Below are 19,843 nucleotides of genomic sequence, written 5' to 3'. Positions count from 1 at the left end.
GCAGCAGCGGCGGCGGCGGCGGCGGCGGCGGCGGCGAGAGGGAGCCTGTGCGCGCCGCAGCCTCCGCGCCAGCATCCTCCTCCTCCTCCGCGGCCGCCGCCTGCATCCTCGCCCGCATCCTCTCTCGCATCAGGACCAGCGGCGACATCCTCTCGCATCAGGACCAGCCGGGGAGGCGCCGCCAAGAGGCGGGCGGGCGGGGGCGCAGTGCGGGGGAGGCAGGCAGGCAGGCCCGGCGCCCCCCCCGCCCGCCGCCTCCTCCTCCTCCTGCCGGGCCGAGCCCCCTCCCGGCGGCTCCCGCTCCCTTTCCCCTGCCGGGCCGGCCGACCCCCTCCCCGGCTGGTCCATGAGCCGCGAGCGCGCAGGCAGAGGCTGAAGGCACCATGTCCTATGCCCCCTTCCGAGGTACGGGCGCGCGCGTGGATGTGTGTGTGTCGGGGGGGGTGAGGGAGGGGAAGCTCGCCGCCCCCGGCCAGGTCCACCCAGCCCGCGCCCCATTTTCCGGGGATGCAGCGGTGAATCCGGAGCGAGGCTGGCGTGGGCTAGGATTGACGGGGCGCGCGGAGTGGGGGTGGGGGGCTGCAGGCTGGAGATTATTTTGTGTATCTTGGGGGTCGTCCTGGGGCCTGGCGGGCAAGGCGGGTGGGGGGCGGCTGGAACTTGGGGGGGGGCAGGTGCCCCCCCACTCCACCCCCGTCTAGCCCGCTTGGGTCTCCACGTGCGGCGGAGGGGGCAGGGAGGCGTCATCCTAGCGCTGGATCCCAGACCTTCCCGGGAAGGCCTTCGTGGGCTGGGGGGCAGGTAGCGCAGCTCCTCCCGCCCCCAGCACCTCTCTGTGGGGAGAGGAGGCCGAGCGAGGCCCCCGCCATCACCACCAGAGGCCCGGGATCCCCTCTGCTCCTCGCAGATGCTGAGCTGGGGGGGGGGTCTGCCTGAGACGGAGGCCTGTAAGGGGGGTGCCTTATAGCTCTTCTTGCCCCCCTCCGCCCATGCTGCTCACATCTGCCGTCCTCCCTTGACAGAGTGGGCCCCTTCCTCCTGCCTGCATCCTTGAAGGCCCCTGCTTGACCCATAGCTCGGTCTTTCCCTCTCCTTCCACCTCAACCCTCAAATTCGCCCCCCCAAAAAACTAGCCCTCTCTGGCGATCCCACTTCCTGCCGTGCAAAGGGTCAGGGTTGGCACTGCCATGTGGTCCCATCCGCCAAATGCGCCCCCCCTCCAATTGATGAGCACACCATGATGGCTAGCTGGGGGTGGGAGTCCGAATAGGGTCCTGGGGGTTTCCTGAGTGCCCCCTCCCACTGCCAGCTGTGCCACCCCCCTCCTGTGGCCCTCATGTGGCAGCCTGTCTCCTGTTGCGGCTGGACCCTCAGCAGCCAGCAGGACCAGTGGTCAGGGAACAGGGGCTCCTGCCACACCTGGAGACTGCTCCGCGCACCTGCAGGTTCCTAACTCCTACTCTGCCCATGCTCAGAGGCCTAGAAGCCTCAATCTGTGCCTGTCTCTCCTGTGGGGCAGACCCCCTCTCAGCCATGGGGGGGCGGAGTTAGTGCAGCACCAGCACAGGCAGGAGGGCAAAGTGGGTGAGGGGCAGCATTTTGTGGGGAGGGGGCTGCAGTACGCCTGGCAAACACTTTCACGCATATATTTTGTGGTTGTGCCATTGAAAGCATGGCGGGGGGGGGGAGCAGTGTATCAGGATCCCACACCAAGTGGTATGTGGGGGACGGGGAGAGAGGGGAGAGAGTGACCAGGGTGTGTGTGTGTGTGTGTGTGTATTGCTCTCTGTTCCCAGTCCTTGTGTCTTAAGAGGAAGGGGCTTCTCCGGGGGCGGGGGGGGGCTCTGGGACCCCTCGCTTGGCACCCGGAGGCCTCCCTTCTCTTCCTGTGGCAGGAGAGGGGGCGTGATGTTGCTAGGCAACCCTGTCAGAGGGATGCTGGGGTGGTGGGGGGGCTGTTTCAGCAAGAAGCACATTCCCAGAGTGTGATGCTGCACTGCAGGGAGCTGCTGTCCCCCCCCCCCCGCCACACACACCCGGCAAGACCTCCTTCCCCCCCCCAAGACAGGAAGGTCCGGCATCTCCACACCCCCCTCCCATCGGGTGGCCTGAGGAGGAAGGGGGCAGCCCAAGCCCCCTCCCTTGCTGGCGTGTCCTGGGCTGCCCGAGTGGCTCTGCTGCCCCCCCCATCCTGCCACTCTGTGGTTGACCCATAGCACAGTTGTTTGGGGGTGCAGGTCCCAATCCCCCAGGAATGACTTGGCAAGAGGAGGATGGCCACTTCTCTTGCGCCCCGAGTTTTCTCCTTGGGAGACCACCCAGGGCCTTTCTTTCCGGTGGGGGGGGGGCGTTCTGGTTGTGTCTACAGTGGTGCAACTCCTTCCTGCTTCCCCCCAACAAGATGCTGCTGCCCAGTGGCTTCTGCCGCTGTCCGTTTGCATATCATTTGCATAGCAACAGAAAGAGGATGGAAAGGGGGAGTGGGGGTCTCCAGGACAGAGATGAGGTCTGGGACACCTCTGTGGTGGCTGGCAGGCAGCTGAAGGGTTAACAGTGTGCTTTGGCAGGATCCGCACCCCTGTCCTGTGGGGGGGGGTGTCCAGGTGACCTTGTGGGGGCTCTGCCTCATGTGACCAGCAGAGGTTGGGTGCTTCCTTTCGCCTGCTGGGGAAACAGCCTTCCTTTGAGAGGTCCCCAAAAAACTTCGCTTTTCCTGGGCCGAAGCCACATGTTCCCCTCTTGATGTGTGTGTGTGGGGGGGGAGAGATTTTTTGGCAAGCATCCCTGAAGATGATTTAATGAGCTTGTGGAGAAGGGATCTGCATGCCTCCAGATCTGATTGGCACCTCGAGCTGGGAGCAGATTCGCATTTGCATGCCATTTGCATATCGCCAGCCAGTCCTTTTCACAAAAGCAATGTGTGTGGGAGCTTGGCATTTTTACGTTGCGGGGGGGGGGGCTGTTCCCCTCTCTGCCACCATTTCCTGGCCTGTGGCTCTTCCTTGTTGGACTTGGGGAGCAAGGGGGGGCAGGCAGCGCCACTCGCACCCAGGTCCCTAGCCCCCTCCCTCCTTCTATGTGTCCCCCACCCACCCAAAAGCTGGTGGTGCCTTACAGGCTTCTCCATCCTGAATTGGCCTTCTAGCAGGTGGAGAAAGAATGGCAAAGAAAGAGAGAGCGCAAGGGGGGGGGGCTTGGGAGGGGGGGCAGCCACAAGCACCAGCCTGGCACCTCTTCAGGCCAATTCATGGAGGGGGGTTGGAATCTCAGATATATATAATCTCATTGCCAAATGGCACCTGAAACCTGGACTGTGGTTGCCACAATTGAACGTCTAGGTGCCTTTTCTCGTTGTGGTTGTTAGCAATGATATCATAATTACGAATAACTTCATTTCTATACTGCTTTATATTTTAACAAACAAATCTCAAAGCGGCTGGCACACCTCTAAACATCAGAAATAATAATTCAGAATAAATTTAAGCTTCGAGAAAAACATTTCAGCTCCTTCTCTAAGAGACATTCTGTTTTTCCCTGTTGCCACCTGGCATCCTGAGATCGCTACGTGGCCAGAATTGGACCCATGCCAGTTGCCAAACGCGCCTGGCTAATTTCTAACGCTGCTTGGGAGGTTGTGGACCCTCCTCCTGCCCCCTTCCGTGGGGCATTTCTGAAACCCACCTGCTGCACTTCGGAATGCAATCACACAGGGTCAGCCCAGGAGGGCGCCTGAGTTTCTGGCTAGGGGGTGTGGAGGACTGGACTGGGCTGGGGGGGTGACGCTGGGTGATTTTCATCTGCCTGTGGAGATGGGATGAAGGCAAGGATATAAATTTAATAAATAAGAATGGTGGTGGTGGTTGCTTGGGCCATCTCTGGCATTGCTTTGCCCGCTGGGGGCAAGATGGTGTTGCCAACCTGCTGCCCCCCCTCCCAGGTGTTTGTCTCAGGACGGCCTGGCTCTTTCTGCCTGCTGCTCGAAGCTGCAGGGAAGCGCCTTTCCCAGTCGCGGCCGCCTTTGGGCAGGTGGCCAAGGCTGCGCCCAAAAGCGAAGGGATTGAAATTACGAGCGGGGAGCATGCGGAGGCGAGTGCGAGGGCAGCTGCCCCCAAAAAGCCGCTGGGGGTGAAGTTCAGAGGGAGAAAAGGCAGCATTTCTCCCAGTTAACTGGTGGAACTCCTTGCCACAGGAGGAGAAGGTGCCCACTGGCTTAGGCAGCTTGGAAAAGGGCTGGGGAAGGGAGGTGAGGCTGGTGGCTCTCAGGCCAGGAAGCAAAGAAGAGACTTTCGGGGACTCTTTCCAGCGCCTGCTGCCAACGTTTTCATTCAGGCAAGCCCACCCAGACATTCGATATGCAGACACGTCTTTTCATATTTCTGCTTGCTGACGATTTTAAGCGTTTCCCCGACTGTTTTCAACTGCCTGTTTTACGTTTCAACGTTCCGGTAAAACTCTTGTTAGGAGGCTTATTAGAACCAAGCCGTATGCAAAGATTGTAGAATCGTAGAATCATCGCATTGTCAAGTTGGAAGGGAACTGTCTAAGTTGCCTCCCCCCTCAAAAAAAGAGCTGATTTTCATTTTTCAGCAAAATCTGACAAGCTGACAGCGTGTAAAATTCACTTTGCTTAGTGTTTTTTTTAAAAAGGGCTCTCTGTTAGCCAAAAGGGGCATTGCTGGTGGGGGAGAGATGGCAGGGTGGACCCTCCCCCATATTTATGGAGTTTGGTGGGGGTTCCTTGGAGACATTTGAAGCCCAGCTCCTGATTATTATTATTATTATTATTATTATTATTATTATTATACCCTCCACCTGTAGATATCAGGGTGGTTCACAACATAAACATACAATATAAAAAATACAAAATTTAATGAAATTTACACACCATTTGACTGAAAAAAAACCTCAGCCATTTACAAAAAGAGAAAACAAGCAAAATTTGGGGGAAATCACAACCCTACAAAAGTTAGAATACGTACTAAAACAGGTTAAAATAACCTCTACTTTCTGAGCACCTGTGCAGGCTTGTCTGAACAAAAATGTTTTCAGCAGGCTCTGCAGAGAGTCCCATGAAGGTGCCTGTTGGATTTCAAGAGGCAGGGAGTTCCAAAGGGCAGGGTTAGGGTTAGGCACCTTGCGTATCTCAGGAATCTATGCACCTGGTCTGCCCCTGTTGGGTGATAAAATGGAGAGAGGGAGACGGGGTGCTGGGCGATGCCCCCCTGCCTGGCACCCTCCCGCCATTTTGGGGAGGGCAGCTTACACCAGCCCCTGCCAGGCTGGCCACGTGGGTGATGATGGGAGTTGTAGTTCAAGGGAGGCCCATCTAGGGAGGCCGCTCCCTGAGAAAAAATGGTTGGGGGCAAGAAAGGATGCAAAGCCAGGAAGAACTGCCCTTCCCAAAGGCCTCCTCCAGAGGAAGCCATGCCTGGGTGGCCTGGCGGGGGACTCTCTCGCACGCCAGGGCTGGTTCTTGGAGTCCATTTTGAGCTTGTGGGGAGTGTCAGCCCCTCCTCGTCCCAGTTGTGGGGCTGCCCTACTCTCCCTTCCTGCTGTCTCAGGAGCCCTTTGGAGGGAGAGGCCAAGCGGGGCCCATATTTTTCTGCAGCCCCTGCCAAGATGGAGGCTGGCGCTGCTGGCTCCCTTCCTGGCCAGGGAAGGCGGCCTTTTGTGCCCCCCACAAGTGGGCCCCGGAGGGACCTGTCCCCCCCTTCCCTGGCAGGGACTTCTTCAGTCAGGCCCCTCGGAAGGAACCAATGAGGCTGAGATTTTTTGGGGGGGAGGGGGATGCTTTCGCCATTGACACACCTCATTTGGATCCCCCCCCCATGCCTAATAGCGTCAAATACTTTGGGGGAGTAGGTAAAGGGCAAAACCTTCTAAGTCCAGCTGGTTACCTTTTCATGCGTTGGCATCAGGCTCCCCAGTTCAAGGTCGGCAGCTCAGAAAGTGGAAGGCCAGCCCCCAAATGGGCAAATTTCGCAGCCATGCAGGAGCAGGGGGGGGGGACCCGGACAGGGGGACTCCTGCCTCCCGTGCACCATTATTATTACTAAGATTACTATGATTAGTTGTAATAGTAGGAATGCCATCCGTCTAAGTGCCTTACGGCGATTTCGCAAGAAAGATGCCTTACGCTTTGGGCAAATTCAGAGGATGGGCCAGGGCAGAGGCAGCGCTGCTTCTCCCGCCCCCCCCCCCGGGTCATGTGGGGGTAGGATTTCATTGGGAGCACAGCGGTGACGCCCCCCATCAAATATTTGAGGGGGCCACCCCCCAAAAACTGATGGGCATTGCCATTCTTGTGATCAATTATGTGGGGCAGGCTTACCTGCCCCCACTATCGTATGCATGTTATTATTATTATTATTGCTATTGTTAATAATCAAACTTGTATACCCCCCTATAGCCATAGGTCTCGGGGCTCCGTCATGTGGCAGGGAGTCCCGCCGTCCCGCCTGCGGCCGCTGCGTCTGCGCGCACGAGGCGAGGACGTGGGCGTGGCTTCTGCTGCTGGGCTGACGTAGAGGGGCGGGGTTTTCGCCGGCCCGAGGGGCGCGCGAGGCGGCGAGGCTCCTCCCCTCGGCCTCTCCACTGCGCAGCCGCAGTGCCTCTCCTCGCCGCCGCCGCCTCAGTTTACCTCAGGCGGAGCGCGAGGGCGGAGGTCGGTCGCCGGGGCCGCCGCTTCGCCTTCGCTTCCCACCGGGAACGGGGGACGCCCACCCGCCCGGGCGCCTCCGCGAGGGAGAGAAGGAGGCCGCGGGGGACGGGCGAGGAAGAGGCCTCGGAAGAAGGGGCGGGAAGCTCGCGCGGAGGGGCGGAGCCTCGAGGCCGGGGGGAGGAGCCTCTGGGCGGCCGGAGGAGGAGGCGGCGGCGCCCTCGAGGCCCCGCAATGCCCCGTCCCTCGGGGGTCCCAGGAGGAGGCTCGTTTTGACGGCCCCGGCATAGCCCGCTGACCTGAGATCGGAAGGGCCCCCAGAGGTCATCCAGCCCCCTGCAATGCACGACAGGCGGCCGTCCAGCCTCTGCTTGGGAAGCTCCAAGGAAGGAGAGCCCACCACCTCCTGAGGGAGAGCCTTCCACTGTCAAGTAGCTCTTGCTGTCAGAAGCGCCTGTCTGCCAAAAACAGGGTCCGCTGAAGGAAAACCTTTTACTTTATATTGGTTCACAAATGCGTGAGGAAAGTCCAAGTGGGTGTCCTGCTGCTGGCCGCCCAACCTCTGCTAAGAAACCTCTGTTCCCCTATCAAACAGCTCTTGCTGTCAGAAAGTTCTTCGTGATGTTTATTCGGAATCTCCTTTCTTGTCACTTGAAGCTCCTGGTTCGAGTCCTACCCTCCAGAGCGGGAGACAGCAGGCTTTCTCCATCTTCCATGCGGCAGCCCTTGAGATATTTGAAGATGGCCATCATATCTCCTCTCAGTCTCCTCCAGGCTAAGCGTATCCAATCCCCTCAAGCGTTCGGCGTAAGGCTTGGTTTCCAGACCCTTTATCATATTCCTCTGCTCACCTTCCAGCTTGAACAGGGAGATGTTAGAAGAGTTGGCTTCACTCTTTCTGGAAACACACTGAGAAATGGGTAACAGCAGAAGAAAGAACTGGCACACTGTTGGCTAGCACAAATATGCTGCATAAAGTACACAGAAGAGGAAGCAAACACTGTCGTTGGTTGTGAGGAAGCTTATACTTCTGAAAATTTTGCAGATGGAGATAAAACAGAAGAGTCACTAGTGACAGAAGAGCTGGTTGTAGTAAGTTCATACACACTGGGCCATTGTAGGTGATCAGAAAAAGATAAAATTGTTGACAAACCATTTCCAAGCGTTATGCATTTGAAGATCCATTGCTGCAAGAAATACCTCCGCTTCCTTGGATGACACATAATATCCTTTTTTTCCAAGCTAAAAAGTCCCCAATGCTGCCGCCTTTCCTCATGGGGGAGCTGCTTCATCCCCCCCCCCCGATAATTTCTTTTGCCCCCTTTTACAGACCTTTTCCAGCTCTACAATATTCAGGGCAGATGTGGCCACCTCTCTGCTCGCCAAGCAGAGGCCCTGTTCTGGATCCTTGGAGAACCCCACTTTCTACATCCCATCCTCTTTTTCCTACACTCTGCTTGCGACTAACTTAACCAGTCCTTGACCTGCTGATTCCAGGACTCCTAAGCTTACTGGGTGTGTGGGTGTTTTTGGTCAGATACTTTGTTGAAAGCTGCACCCCCCCCTCCAGTCCTCAGTCTCAACATGCCTTCTGCTCCTTAGCTTGCATCCTCCTTGGAGATGCCAGACGGAGGCAGGGGACTCGGGTGCTTGGTCCCTAAGGGCCATCCCTGTGCAGGGAGAGGCAATGCTCATCTCACAGCAGGCAAAGGGCGGGGTGTTGTGGAGGGAAGTGGGTAGTTGGGCACTGGCTCAGTCCAGGGGCACCTGCTTCTCTTACTTCATTGGAATCCATGTGGGGGGCAGCTTGTGGGCCTTATCACCACTGGGACACTCAGATCCCGGAGGCAAGCCAAGGGGAGGATGAAGAGAAGCTTTTGAGGGGGACCAGGGACGCGGGTGGCGCTGTGGTCTAAACCACTGAACCTCTTGGTCTTGCCGATCAGAAGGTCAGCGGTTCAAATCCCCATGATGGGGTGAGCTCCCGTTGCTCGGTCCCTGCTCCTGTCAACCTAGCAGTTCGAAAGCACGCCCAAAAGTGCAAGCAGATAAATAGGTACTGCTCCAGCGGGAAGGTAAACGGCGTTTCCATGTGCTGCTCTGGTTTCGCCAGAAGCGGCTTAGTCATGCTGGCCACATGACCCGGAAAAACTGCGGCCAGCCTGGCTCCCTCAGCCTGTAAAGCAAGATGAGCACCGCAACCCGAGTCGCCTTTGACTGGACTTAACTGTCAGGGGTCCTTTACCTTTAAGATTTGAACTGGGAAAAGATGGGATCGCCTGCCCTGCCCTTCCAGACTGTTCTGCACCCAATTCTAAGGGCTGCAGGCCTTAGGTTCTGGACCTTTCAAGTCCAACTTCCCCTTGCGGCCGGGACACAGGCTGAGGGCTGGCCTCTGCCAAGGCTGGCTGCCCTGTAATTCCTGGGCTTGAGTCAAGATGCCCCAGCGGTGCTTAAAGCTCTAAAGGACCCGGCCTCTGAGAGACCACCCCTTCCCCCAGGCCTGCCTGGGCATGAAAATGAGGAGGGCTCTCAACAGTTGTTCTGGTATGTGTGGGGTGAGTAGGTGGCTCGTGGGAGAGCCTTCTCCACAGTGACCCCTTAGCTGTGGGCCCCCCCCCCCCCGTGCTCCTGGCATCTTCGTGGGTCAGCTTTTGATGCGTGCACCTGCCCTTGCTCTGTGACAGTGACTTGTTCTAAACTCTTTTAAATCTGCCATGGCCCCCTCCCCTCGGAGGGAATATGAAGGGCAGAGAGGCCCACTTTGGCTTTCTCTGGCTTTTCAGACTCAATGCCTTTCTGTGAGGTGTATAGTTGCAGATCTTCAGCTGTGGGAATTTTGGTGCTGCTGTGCGTTTTTGTAACATACTTTTAATTATCTGCTGCCTCCCCTAATCAGCCCCCCCCCCCCCGGTGGTATGGGAAACATCTCCCAACCGGATGAGGCTGACAGGAGCAGGCCTCCAAAACAACATCCTGGGGGGCACCCGGGGGGGGGGGGGAAGGCTGTTATATGCCTTCCTTAGGGGTTATGGTTTTAATGTTTGGTTTTTGGCTTTGGTTTTGATGTGTGCAATTGCAAGGCATCTAGAGAACGTTTGCTACCAGTAACAGTTGAAAGAAGGAAGGGGCATGGAAAGGGTGTCGGGGGCCTTGACAGCTGACCTGCAACTGTGGACATGGGGGGGCCCTCCTTTCCAGAGGCTGGGGGGGCTGGCAGTGAGGGCACCCCCGGGCTGGGGGTCTGGGACTCTGGCCTGTGCTGAAGCCTCAGAGCGGCTTCTCAAGATCCTGGCCATCTTGTTGAGCTTGGCTTCTTCTTCACCCACATTCCCACCCATCTCTTTTAAGGATCTAAATATATCCTGCGCATTCAGAGAACCGATCCTCTGGCCCTTTGGCACCTGGAGGCTGAGGCTGCTGCCCTTTTCTCCTTGGGCCCGGCAAGCCCTGCACAGGTTGCAAGTTGCACCTTTTGGGGTGACCTGCTTGTCAGCCCCACACTCTGTAGGTAGCTGAAGCTCCCCTGAGCACACACATAAATGGACTGTCAGCTCCTAGGACCTGGCTGGGTTTTTCTCGCCACTGGAGGGCAGCACCACATTGCCAGGCGAGGCCCTTATACAACTCCCCATCCTCTGCTCCCCACCCCCATATGGAGATTCCATCCCCGCTCTCCAAATGGAGGCTCAGCTGCAGAAGGAAGGGAAGAAGGAAGGGAGGAGAGGAGGCCCCTCTTCCTCCTCCTTCCAGGGCCCACTGGTCTCCTTCCACCTGAGCCCTCCCGGACCACAGAGCCTGCCAGGAGGCTGCTGAGGGCTCCCCAGGGTGGGGTCGTTGCAGCAGCACCCCTGCCTCTGCCAGGGACCTCCTGTAGTTTCCCACCCCACCCCACCATAGACCATCTGGTGGTTGTGGGGAAAGGGGGCTGAAGAGGCTGTCCCAGCCCCCAGGCCAGTTGGCATCCAGCTTCCAGGGGTGACAAGTGCCCCTCTGGTAGCAAAAGGAGGAGTCTCCAGCCAAGTTCAAGAAGCAAAACAGCGGCCAGCAGACCTGATCTTTATTTGTTGCAACAAGGCGCAAACACACAAAGATCAGGAACCCCGAGCCTGGGGCTGCGTGGACTTTTAAGACCTCTCCCCATTTCCCATAATACATTTTTTCAACAGCATCATCAATACATCACAAGTGTCACAAAGTTAGGAGTGTTTGGCGTGTAGAAACATGAGCCCATCACCCAACCCTCTGTTCACCATCCTTGTTCCAGTCACCTTTTAAGCACCTGGACTTAAGTTCCCAAGAACAATAAAAGTATTTACACATCCCCCTAGCTGCAAGGCTTTCCTGTGCTGCTCCTTTGAAAGTATCAGAATTCAATCCACCATCCCTGGATTTCTGCCTGGGGTATGTGCTGTCCTTGATCGCTTCCTGCCTCCTATTCACACCTTATGGAGGGGCAAGGAGTGTGACCTTTATGTTTAAGGGATTATGGAGGCAGGGTGGGCCCTGATTCCCCTCTTCCAGAGGAGATATTAACCACTGGAACCAAGGAAATCGGTCAAACCATTGAATTTTGGTGATAGTTTCTACAGTTTTCTATATTGGATAGTCAGAGGAAACAGTAAGATACATGGTATCTGCTTATTGCTACAATCTTATAGCCTCTGCATGTGTGGTGCTTGTGTAAACGGTGAAGAGAAACGGTCAGGTTCATTCTCCTGGCCTTAGTTTGAGGCTGTGGGGGGGGGACTTGGGATATTTGGGGAGTCATCTAACTGCCCTGCCCCATCCCTGGTTTTAACACCTTGCACAGACCACTTGCTCTGCTACAGGAAGAGCCTTGGCTCATTGGGGGGGGGGGGAGGTGAGGACACCTTATTTGCATACAAAAGGTCCCAGGGAGGGAGAGAGTCCTTTCAAGGGTTAGGTTTAAAAAGTCACCCTCCTGTTATTTGACGGCACACACTGTTGTGAAAATGGGGCTTCCCTGACCACAGCTGTGTTGTTGGCATCACCTGGTGGGCCATCCCTGCTTGAGACCCTGGAGAGCCACCTGCCAGCCAGGCAGACCAGTGTGGCCTGAGGTGGTCCAAGGCAGCAGCTGCTCCTCTTGCAGGCCCTTGATGGCTCCTAGCCAGGACTGCCATGCTTCTGAATGCTAGTTGCTGGAAACTGCCCTTGTGCTTGGTTCCTGCTTGCATGTTTCCACAATGGGCACCTGCTTGGCTACTGTGAGGACCAGATCCTGGGCTAGGTGGGCCCCTTTGGGTCTGATCCTGCAGGCTTTCCCTCTCTTCTTACGTTCTTACGCTTCCTCTGTCCCTTTGCTTGCTGTTACAGATAGGTAGCCGTGTTGGTCTGCCATAGTCAAAATAAAAAAATCCTTCCAGTAGCACCTTTAAGACCAACTAAGTTAGTTCTTGGTATGAGCTTTCGTGTGCAAGCACACTTCTTCAGATACACTGAAACAGAAGTTGCCAGATCCTTCTATATAGTGAGAAGGTGGGGAGGGGTATTACTCAGAAGGGTGGTGGGAATGTGAGATTGGCAGATAGCTGGGATGAGCCTGCTGACGACTCTTAACGACTGTAATGGGTCTTACAGGAAAAGGCAAGGGGTGAGAAGGTGAGAAATGGCTTAGTCATGTATAATGGGATAAGAATCCAATGTCTTTGTTCAAACCAGGTTTCTCCATGGTTTTAAGTTTGGTAATGAGTTGCAATTCAGCAGCTTCTCTTTCCAGTCTATTTCTGAAATTCCTTTGTAGTAAAACAGCTACTTTGAGATCTTGTATAGAATGTCCTGGGAGATTAAAGTGTTCTCCTACTGGTTTCTCTGTTTTGTGATTCTTGATGTCAGATTTATGTCCATTTATTCTTTGGCGTAAGGTTTGGCCTGTTTGTCCAATATAGAGAGCTGAAGGACACTGTTGGCATTTGATGCCATACACAATGTTAGATGATGAGCAATTGAATAGTCCCGAGATGGTATGTGTGATGTTGTTGGGGCCAGTAATGGTGTTGTCCGGGTGTATGTGGCAGCAAAGTTGGCATCTGGGTTTATTGCAGGCTCTGGTGCCAGTGTCCGTGTTAAGTCTGGTTGTAGTATTATTGTGGGTTAGGAGTTGTTTAAGATTGGGTGGCTGTCTGTAGGCAATGAAAGGTCTTCCTCCCAGAGCTTGAGAAAGAGAACTGTCATTGTCCAGGAGAGGTTGTAGATCTTCATCTGCTGGGTATTTTAGTTCTGAAAAGGTTTGCTGTAGATCTCTTAGGTGAGACCTAAGAGATCTACAGCAACACCTAAGAGATCTACAGCAAACCTTTTCAGAACTAAAATACCCAGCAGATGAAGTTAGACAACAGATCAACAGAGCCAGACTTATACCCAGAGAGAACTTGCTGCAAGACAGACCCAAAAAAGAAAATAACAGAACACCTCTAGTCATCACATACAGCTCCCAAGTTAAAACAGTACAACGCATCATCAGAGATCTACAACCTCTCCTGGACAATGACAGTTCTCTTTCTCAAGCTCTGGGAGGAAGACCTTTCATTGCCTACAGACAGCCACCCAATCTTAAACAACTCCTAACCCACAATAATACTACAACCAGACTTAACACGGACACTGGCACCAGAGCCTGCAATAAACCCAGATGCCAACTTTGCTGCCACATACACCCGGACAACACCATTACTGGCCCCAACAACATCACACATACCATCTCGGGACTATTCAATTGCTCATCATCTAACATTGTGTATGGCATCAAATGCCAACAGTGTCCTTCAGCTCTCTATATTGGACAAACAGGCCAAACCTTACGCCAAAGAATAAATGGACATAAATCTGACATCAAGAATCACAAAACAGAGAAACCAGTAGGAGAACACTTTAATCTCCCAGGACATTCTATACAAGATCTCAAAGTAGCTGTTTTACTACAAAGGAATTTCAGAAATAGACTGGAAAGAGAAGCTGCTGAATTGCAACTCATTACCAAACTTAAAACCATGGAGAAACCTGGTTTGAACAAAGACATTGGATTCTTATCCCATTATACATGACTAAGCCATTTCTCACCTTCTCACCCCTTGCCTTTTCCTGTAAGACCCATTACAGTCGTTAAGAGTCGTCAGCAGGCTCATCCCAGCTATCTGCCAATCTCACATTCCCACCACCCTTCTGAGTAATACCCCTCCCCACCTTCTCACTATATAGAAGGATCTGGCAACTTCTGTTTCAGTGTATCTGAAGAAGTGTGCTTGCACACCTTTGCTTGCTGTTTGGCCCTTAGGGTGGCAGCAATGGCGGCTGTTCTCTTGGGGGTGGTGTTGGGGTAAGGGGGGCTCGCCTTGGATTTGGGGGGCCCCAATGGCTGCCTGATCCTAACCTGTGAACTGGGCCACAGCATGTATGTGTGTGTGCGCGCATGGTGCCGATTGGGTATTTGCCAGAGGAGGGAGAGGGGCTGGCCAGAGGTGGGGGTGGGAGGGAAGGGGTGCCCGGGGGCCTTTGCTTAATGCTTCCCTTTCCACTTTGCGCAGATGTGCGAGGAGCCCCTATGCACCGCGCCCAGTACATGCACTCCCCTTACGACCGGCCTTGGAACCCACGATTCTGCATCATCTCCGGAAACCAGCTGCTAATGCTGGATGAGGAAGAGGTGAGAGGCCGGCAGGTCGTGGGAGAGGGGGGAACGGGGAGGGTGGGGTGGGCATTTTGCTCCCGGGGGGCACCGGGGGGAGCCTATTGGAGGCCTTTAAGGCAGCGCATCACCACCATTGCCCAGCCACCCTGAGACATACAGCTCCTACAACTCTGTATGCAATTAAATAGAACTTCCCAAAGACCAAATATAAAAATAAGACTTATATTCCACCAAGTGTCCGTTTCTTTAAATACAGCTTTGACATAATGTATGCAGTACCAAAATCATATTCAGGTGCAATACAGGAAGTCTCAAAGCCAAAGCTCCATCCAAATATTCCTTCATTCAGTAAAGAGAAAATAATCACTACAAGTGTAATAAGAAGAAGTTGGTGGAGGATAACCCACACACCAGAAAAAGCTGTCCACATCCCCGAGAGTGTTGTAGCTTTCCTCTCAGTCACTCAAACTGCAGCCCCCCAGCTGTGTGAAATCCTGAGATCACTGGATGCCAATCTCTGTGTCCAGTGTCTTCCTCTGGTCGGCCCGCAATGGAACGATAAGACGGCAAAGCACATACTCAAATAGAAAAGTCAGTTCCTTAAAACGGAGAAGGCACTCTGCTCATTGTGTAAGGGTTGTCACTGCTATATGTAAAGAAACAGACACTTGGTGGAATATAAAGGTCTTATTTTTATATTTGGTCTTTGGGAAGTTCTACAGAACTTGCATACAGAATTGTGTGACTGTTTCTTTATTTCTCTGCATTCCTTAGCATTGTATTTTGCTTGCCCTGAGATGTATGGCAAATTCGTGGAGGAAAGGGCTACTGAGGGCTACCAGCTGCCACGGCTGGAGGCAGCAGGAAAGGAGAGTTGCTCTTGGGTTCATAGAGTCATAGAATCACAATACTGCAGAGATGGAAGGAACCCCGAGGGTCATATGGCTGTCCGACCTTTGCTTAAAAACCTTCTGGCAGTTCCCTCCCTGCGAGAAGTGAGGTTACAGGGAGAGGGCCTTCTTGGTGGTGGCACCTGCCCCGTCAAACATCCTCCCATCAGATTCAAGGAAATAAAGAACTGATTTTTAGAAGACATCCGAAGGCAGCCCTGCTCAGGGAAGTTTTGAATGCTTGGTGGAAGGCATATAAATAATAAGTTATTGTTATTATTATTACCAAGGGAGAGTCCACCACCTTCTGAGGGAGACCATTCTGCTGTCAAGCTCCTCTTATCCTCAGAAAGTAATCTACCACCAGGTGTTGGGGAGAGGAGATAGAGTCAAAAGAAGCAGGCAATGGGGCAGAAAAGGCTCCTCTTCCCTGGGGTGTGTGTATGTGTGTGTGCGCGCTCCTTCTGAGCAGCCAGAGGACGTGTCAGCAGCAGACATTCAAAGCACACAGCTTCCCTTAAAGAACTGTAGTTCACCTTGCACAGAGCTGCAATTTCCAGCAAACTACAGTTCCCAGGATTCTTCAGGGGGAGCTGTGTGCTTTGAATGCCTGGTGTGGATGTGGCCAGGGTCGGTGCCTTGGCACCCATCACGGACTCACTGGTTTGGTCAGAGTCCTGTCCCCCCCCCCTTGTTGAGTTGGGGCCTCGTCTTCTGCTTCTGCTTCTGCCCTGGGAGCACCACGTTGACCCCCGAAGCTGCTTGGGTGTGGGGTGGAGCGGGTGGGTCTTGGGGCTCCTTTCCCCTCTGCTATCTCTTGGGTCCTTGTGTCTGCCTTTCTCCTTGGCCAGATCCACCCCCTGCTCCTTCGAGAACGCCAGCGGGATCCCGCTCGGAACAAGCTCCTGCGCCGGACCGTCAGCGTCCCTGTGGAAGGGAGACCCCACCCAGAGCACGGTAGGGGACTTTGAGGTCACCTTTTTGCCCCTGCTTTTCCTCTCAGCTGCAAGGAGGGGGTTCTGGGTTCCACGCGGAGGAGCACAGCCTCTGGGGCAGAGGAGACTGGCAGGAAAAGAGCACCTTGAAGGCAGGATCCACCCCATGTCTAGCAGGGTGGCACTTGGGTGTGGGGCTGCCCTCCCCCCGGAGGAGGAATATGGTACCAAAGCTGTTGGTCTGTCTCTGAGATCCACAGGCGATGCTGCCACCCTCCCCTCAGCCAAAATCTCCTTCCTCCAGGGACATTAGAGCACACAGAGCATGTCAAAAGTGCTGTGGGGGTCATGATTACAAACCCATAGATGCCCCTCCAGCACAACCAGGGTCCTCACCAAAGCAGCGTGCTGTGCTCAGGCCACTGGGACCCCCCCCATCTCAATCCATGCAGGTTCCCCCCCCAGGGAAATTCAACCTCCTTACCTAGCTGTGTTGGAAACCCAAAGTCAGGACAAACTCCCTGCGTGGGGGGTGGGGGAACCAGGGCACCCCCCCCCCCACGGTGGTGCATCCCAGGGGATTTGGTGGTGAAAGTGCTCCCATCACAGGGGGTTGATCCAAGTGATCCACTGTGTGCAGTGGCTTTGATAAAGGCAAATTCCATGCTAGCGATCATTAGGAAAGGAGCTGAAAATAAAACTACAGATGCCGTAATACAAATCTGTGGTGTGACTGCATGTGGAGCCCTGTGTCCTGTTCTGGTCACCTCGCCTCACAAAGGATATCGTAGAGTTGGAAGAGGTTGAGGAAAGGGCCACTGAAGTGATCCAGGCGAGGGAGCGAAGAAAGGTTGCAGCAGTTGGGACTTTCCAGCTTCGAGAACAGGCGAGGAAGAGACAGGATAGAAGTTGATATTATTATTCCTGGCCTGGGGACAACTGGTTGGCCACTGTGAGAAGAGGGAGCTGAACTAGGTGGCCTGATCCAGCGGGCTTTTCCTACGTTTCCACGCCAGGCAGTGCCCCAGGCAGGGCTGTTGAGAATGTGAGGGATCTTCAATCAGTTCTGTTCCCTCAAATCCTCCTCCAAAAGCTCCCCTGGGTAGGAAAGGGAGGAGCAGAAATTCCCATATAGTGAATGAAATGGTGTGGTCTGAATGGGGCCTGAGCTGGCAGAGGCTGGCCAGGGGGCTCAGGGCCAAGAGGATGTGTCCCTTTCGTCTGCTTGTGTGAAATCACACAGGAGGCCCCCCTCCCATGACTCTTGGGGGGTCACTGGGGAAAGGGAGGGAGCTTCTCTTTCCCCGACCAATCCCCTCCTTAACAAACCTGTACCTTAATAATACCTCTAATCCAGACCAATTTGGGGTGGGGGGTGTTCACAGGTGCCTGCCTCGTTTTCCCTTCTGCGTAGAGTTGCCATATGTCCTGAAAATCCCAGACACGTCCTCTTTTGGGGGACCAACATGCCTGACTGGGGAGAATTTTATATTTTAAAGGAAATGTCTGGGTTTTTTTTGGGGGGGGGTATTTATTTATTTATTAGCCTCAGGCTGGCAGGGGTTTGGGCTGTCCTCTTTTTTGCTCTTCAGGATAGGACAGCCTACTTCTGCGGTGATGTCTGCCCAGTCACTGTTCCTTAGGGGACTCTCCTTCCCTTCCCCATGTCCACCCCCTGCATGGGGTGAAAGTCCCCCCTCAACTACCCCATGGAGATTTCACTTGGGCTCCCCACACAAGTGCCACCGTGGGGTGAGAGGGGGCAGTAGATAATGGAGTTGGGGTGCCCCAGATTAGCTGAGGACACCCAGTTGTTCAGGGTGTGGGAGACAAAGAAGGGATTTTGAGGCGCCCCAACATGATCTCTCCAACGTGGATGGGTGGGTGGCACTGGCATTGTGGTGGGGTGCAGTGAGAGGGGTCGCGTGGGGGCCCGGAGGTGGTGGAGGTGGGCCCACAGGGACATCTTTGGGCATATAGGCAGTACAAGGAAGACGAGGGTGCTGCCGAACAAAGCGCTGGTCCCTGAGCAGCCACAGCCAGGGCTTCTGGTCAAAGGGCATGATAGGACCTGTGGGCAGAGTGTCTGTTCTGCATGCAGAAAGCCCCGGGTTCAATGCCACGTGGCATTTATAGGGGCAGACAAACCCATGGCCTGGCTTGGTGGGGAGATTGTGCCCCCTCCCTGGAATCCTAGAGAAAGCCAGCAGGCAGGGCAGGCTGGAGTGAGCTAGGTGGACTGACTCAGGATACGTTCCTCGTCTCGTCCTTCAAGACCCCATCCCAAAGGGACCCCAAGTATTCCCTGAGGAGCCTGCCCTGGCCCCACTGCAAGGGCTCAGGGTGAGTTGCAGTGTGTCCTCGTCCCATGGCCGCTTGGTGGCTTGTGTGGATGGACTGGGCTTTGGATCTGGTCTCTGGAGAGGCAAAATAACCAAGGCCATGGAGGAGGAGGACGAGGACGAGGACGAAAGGAAGCAGCAGCACCAGCATGGCTTCTGCAAGGCCCAGTCCCAGCTCACAAACCTGTTAGAGATATTTGAGATTGTCAATAGCTCAGTAATAATAATAATAATAATAATAATAATAACAATATATTTATATCCCACCCTCCCGAAGCAAAGCTGGGCTCAGAGCGGCTAACAACAATAAAAGTAACACAGCATTCTAAAATCAATTTATTTTAAAACCAATTCACTTCTATAGACAGAGGGGATTTGGATGATGGGGACCTTGGACTTCCAAACAGCTTTGGGCAGAGTGATGTCGGGGGGGGGGATCTTAACTTCACCTACACACTCCTGGGGTCTGAACGGGAGGTGACAGCCCAGGAGCGAGACCTTGGGGTCATAGCAGGGACCTCTATGATCATTAGAATAGGGATCGAAGACATAACTGCCACTCTTACCATTCCATTATACAAATTGATGGTGCAGCTGCATGTGGAGCCCTGTGTCCTGTTCTGGTTGCCTCAGCTCAGAAAGGATATTGCAGAGTTGGAAAAGGTTCAGGAAAGTGGCCCAGAGATGGAGCAGTCCCCTGTGAAGAAAGGGACTTTTCGTGTAGAAAAAAGGCAAGTGAGAAGTGAGATGGTTGGGTGTTTGTGAAGTTATTGGGTCCTGCTTCTTCCGTCTGGGACACCTGGTCGCCCCCCGTGAGGAGAGCAGGGTGCTGGGCCAGGTGGGTCCCCTTGGTTTGGGGCCTGGGACATTTGCAGGGGAACCAAAATGCTTGCTGACAAAGCTATTGTACTGCCAACCATACTGTACGCTTGTGAAACATGGACCACTTGTAAACGCCACCTCCAACTCCTTGAAAGATTCCATCAATGGTGTCTCTGGAAAATTTTACACATCACTTGGGAAGACAGGCGAACTAATAGTACTGGAAGTACTGGAAGAAGCAAAGATCACTAGTGTGGAAGCAACGATTCTTCAACATCAACTTCATTGGACTGGTCATGTTGTGCAGATGCCTGATTATTGTCTTCCAAAGCAACTACTCTATTCCGAACTTAAAAATGGAAACCGTAATGCTGGCGGTCAACAAAAGAGGTTTAAAGACTGTCTCAAGGCAACTCTTAAAAAATGTAGTATAAACACCAACAATTGGGAAACACTAGCCTAAGACGAAAGGGAGAGACGTGCTAAGAGGAAGTCACGCTTGGCAAATCCACCCCGTGATCAGCTGCTGCCCAGAAACCTCTGTC

General features: G+C 54.3%; 1 protein-coding gene across 2 annotated transcripts in view; it reads left to right on the top strand.

Moving 5' to 3' along the window:
- The first annotated feature begins 255 nt into the window (after positions 1-255).
- The window catches only part of SYNGAP1 (synaptic Ras GTPase activating protein 1), a 38,031-nt gene continuing 18,443 nt past the window's right edge, over positions 256-19,843 (top strand). Inside the window, exons 1-3 of one of the 2 annotated variants that reach the window (XM_081024428.1) lie at positions 256-405; positions 14,206-14,324; positions 16,051-16,156. In XM_081024428.1, coding sequence (XP_080880554.1) covers positions 384-405; positions 14,206-14,324; positions 16,051-16,156 — 247 coding nt within the window. In that variant the 5' untranslated portion in view covers positions 256-383. Of the gene's footprint in view, positions 406-6,996; positions 7,751-14,205; positions 14,325-16,050; positions 16,157-19,843 lie in introns of those variants that run through there. The other variant, XM_081024429.1, reaches the window with a different exon arrangement.

Source organism: Podarcis pityusensis, assembly GCF_964106645.2.
Source record: "Podarcis pityusensis genome assembly, contig: HAP1_SCAFFOLD_105, whole genome shotgun sequence".
Classification (NCBI taxonomy): Eukaryota; Metazoa; Chordata; class Lepidosauria; order Squamata; family Lacertidae; genus Podarcis; species Podarcis pityusensis.
Note: the sequence above shows the minus strand (reverse complement) of the source record. Positions and strands in the feature narration are given on the sequence as shown.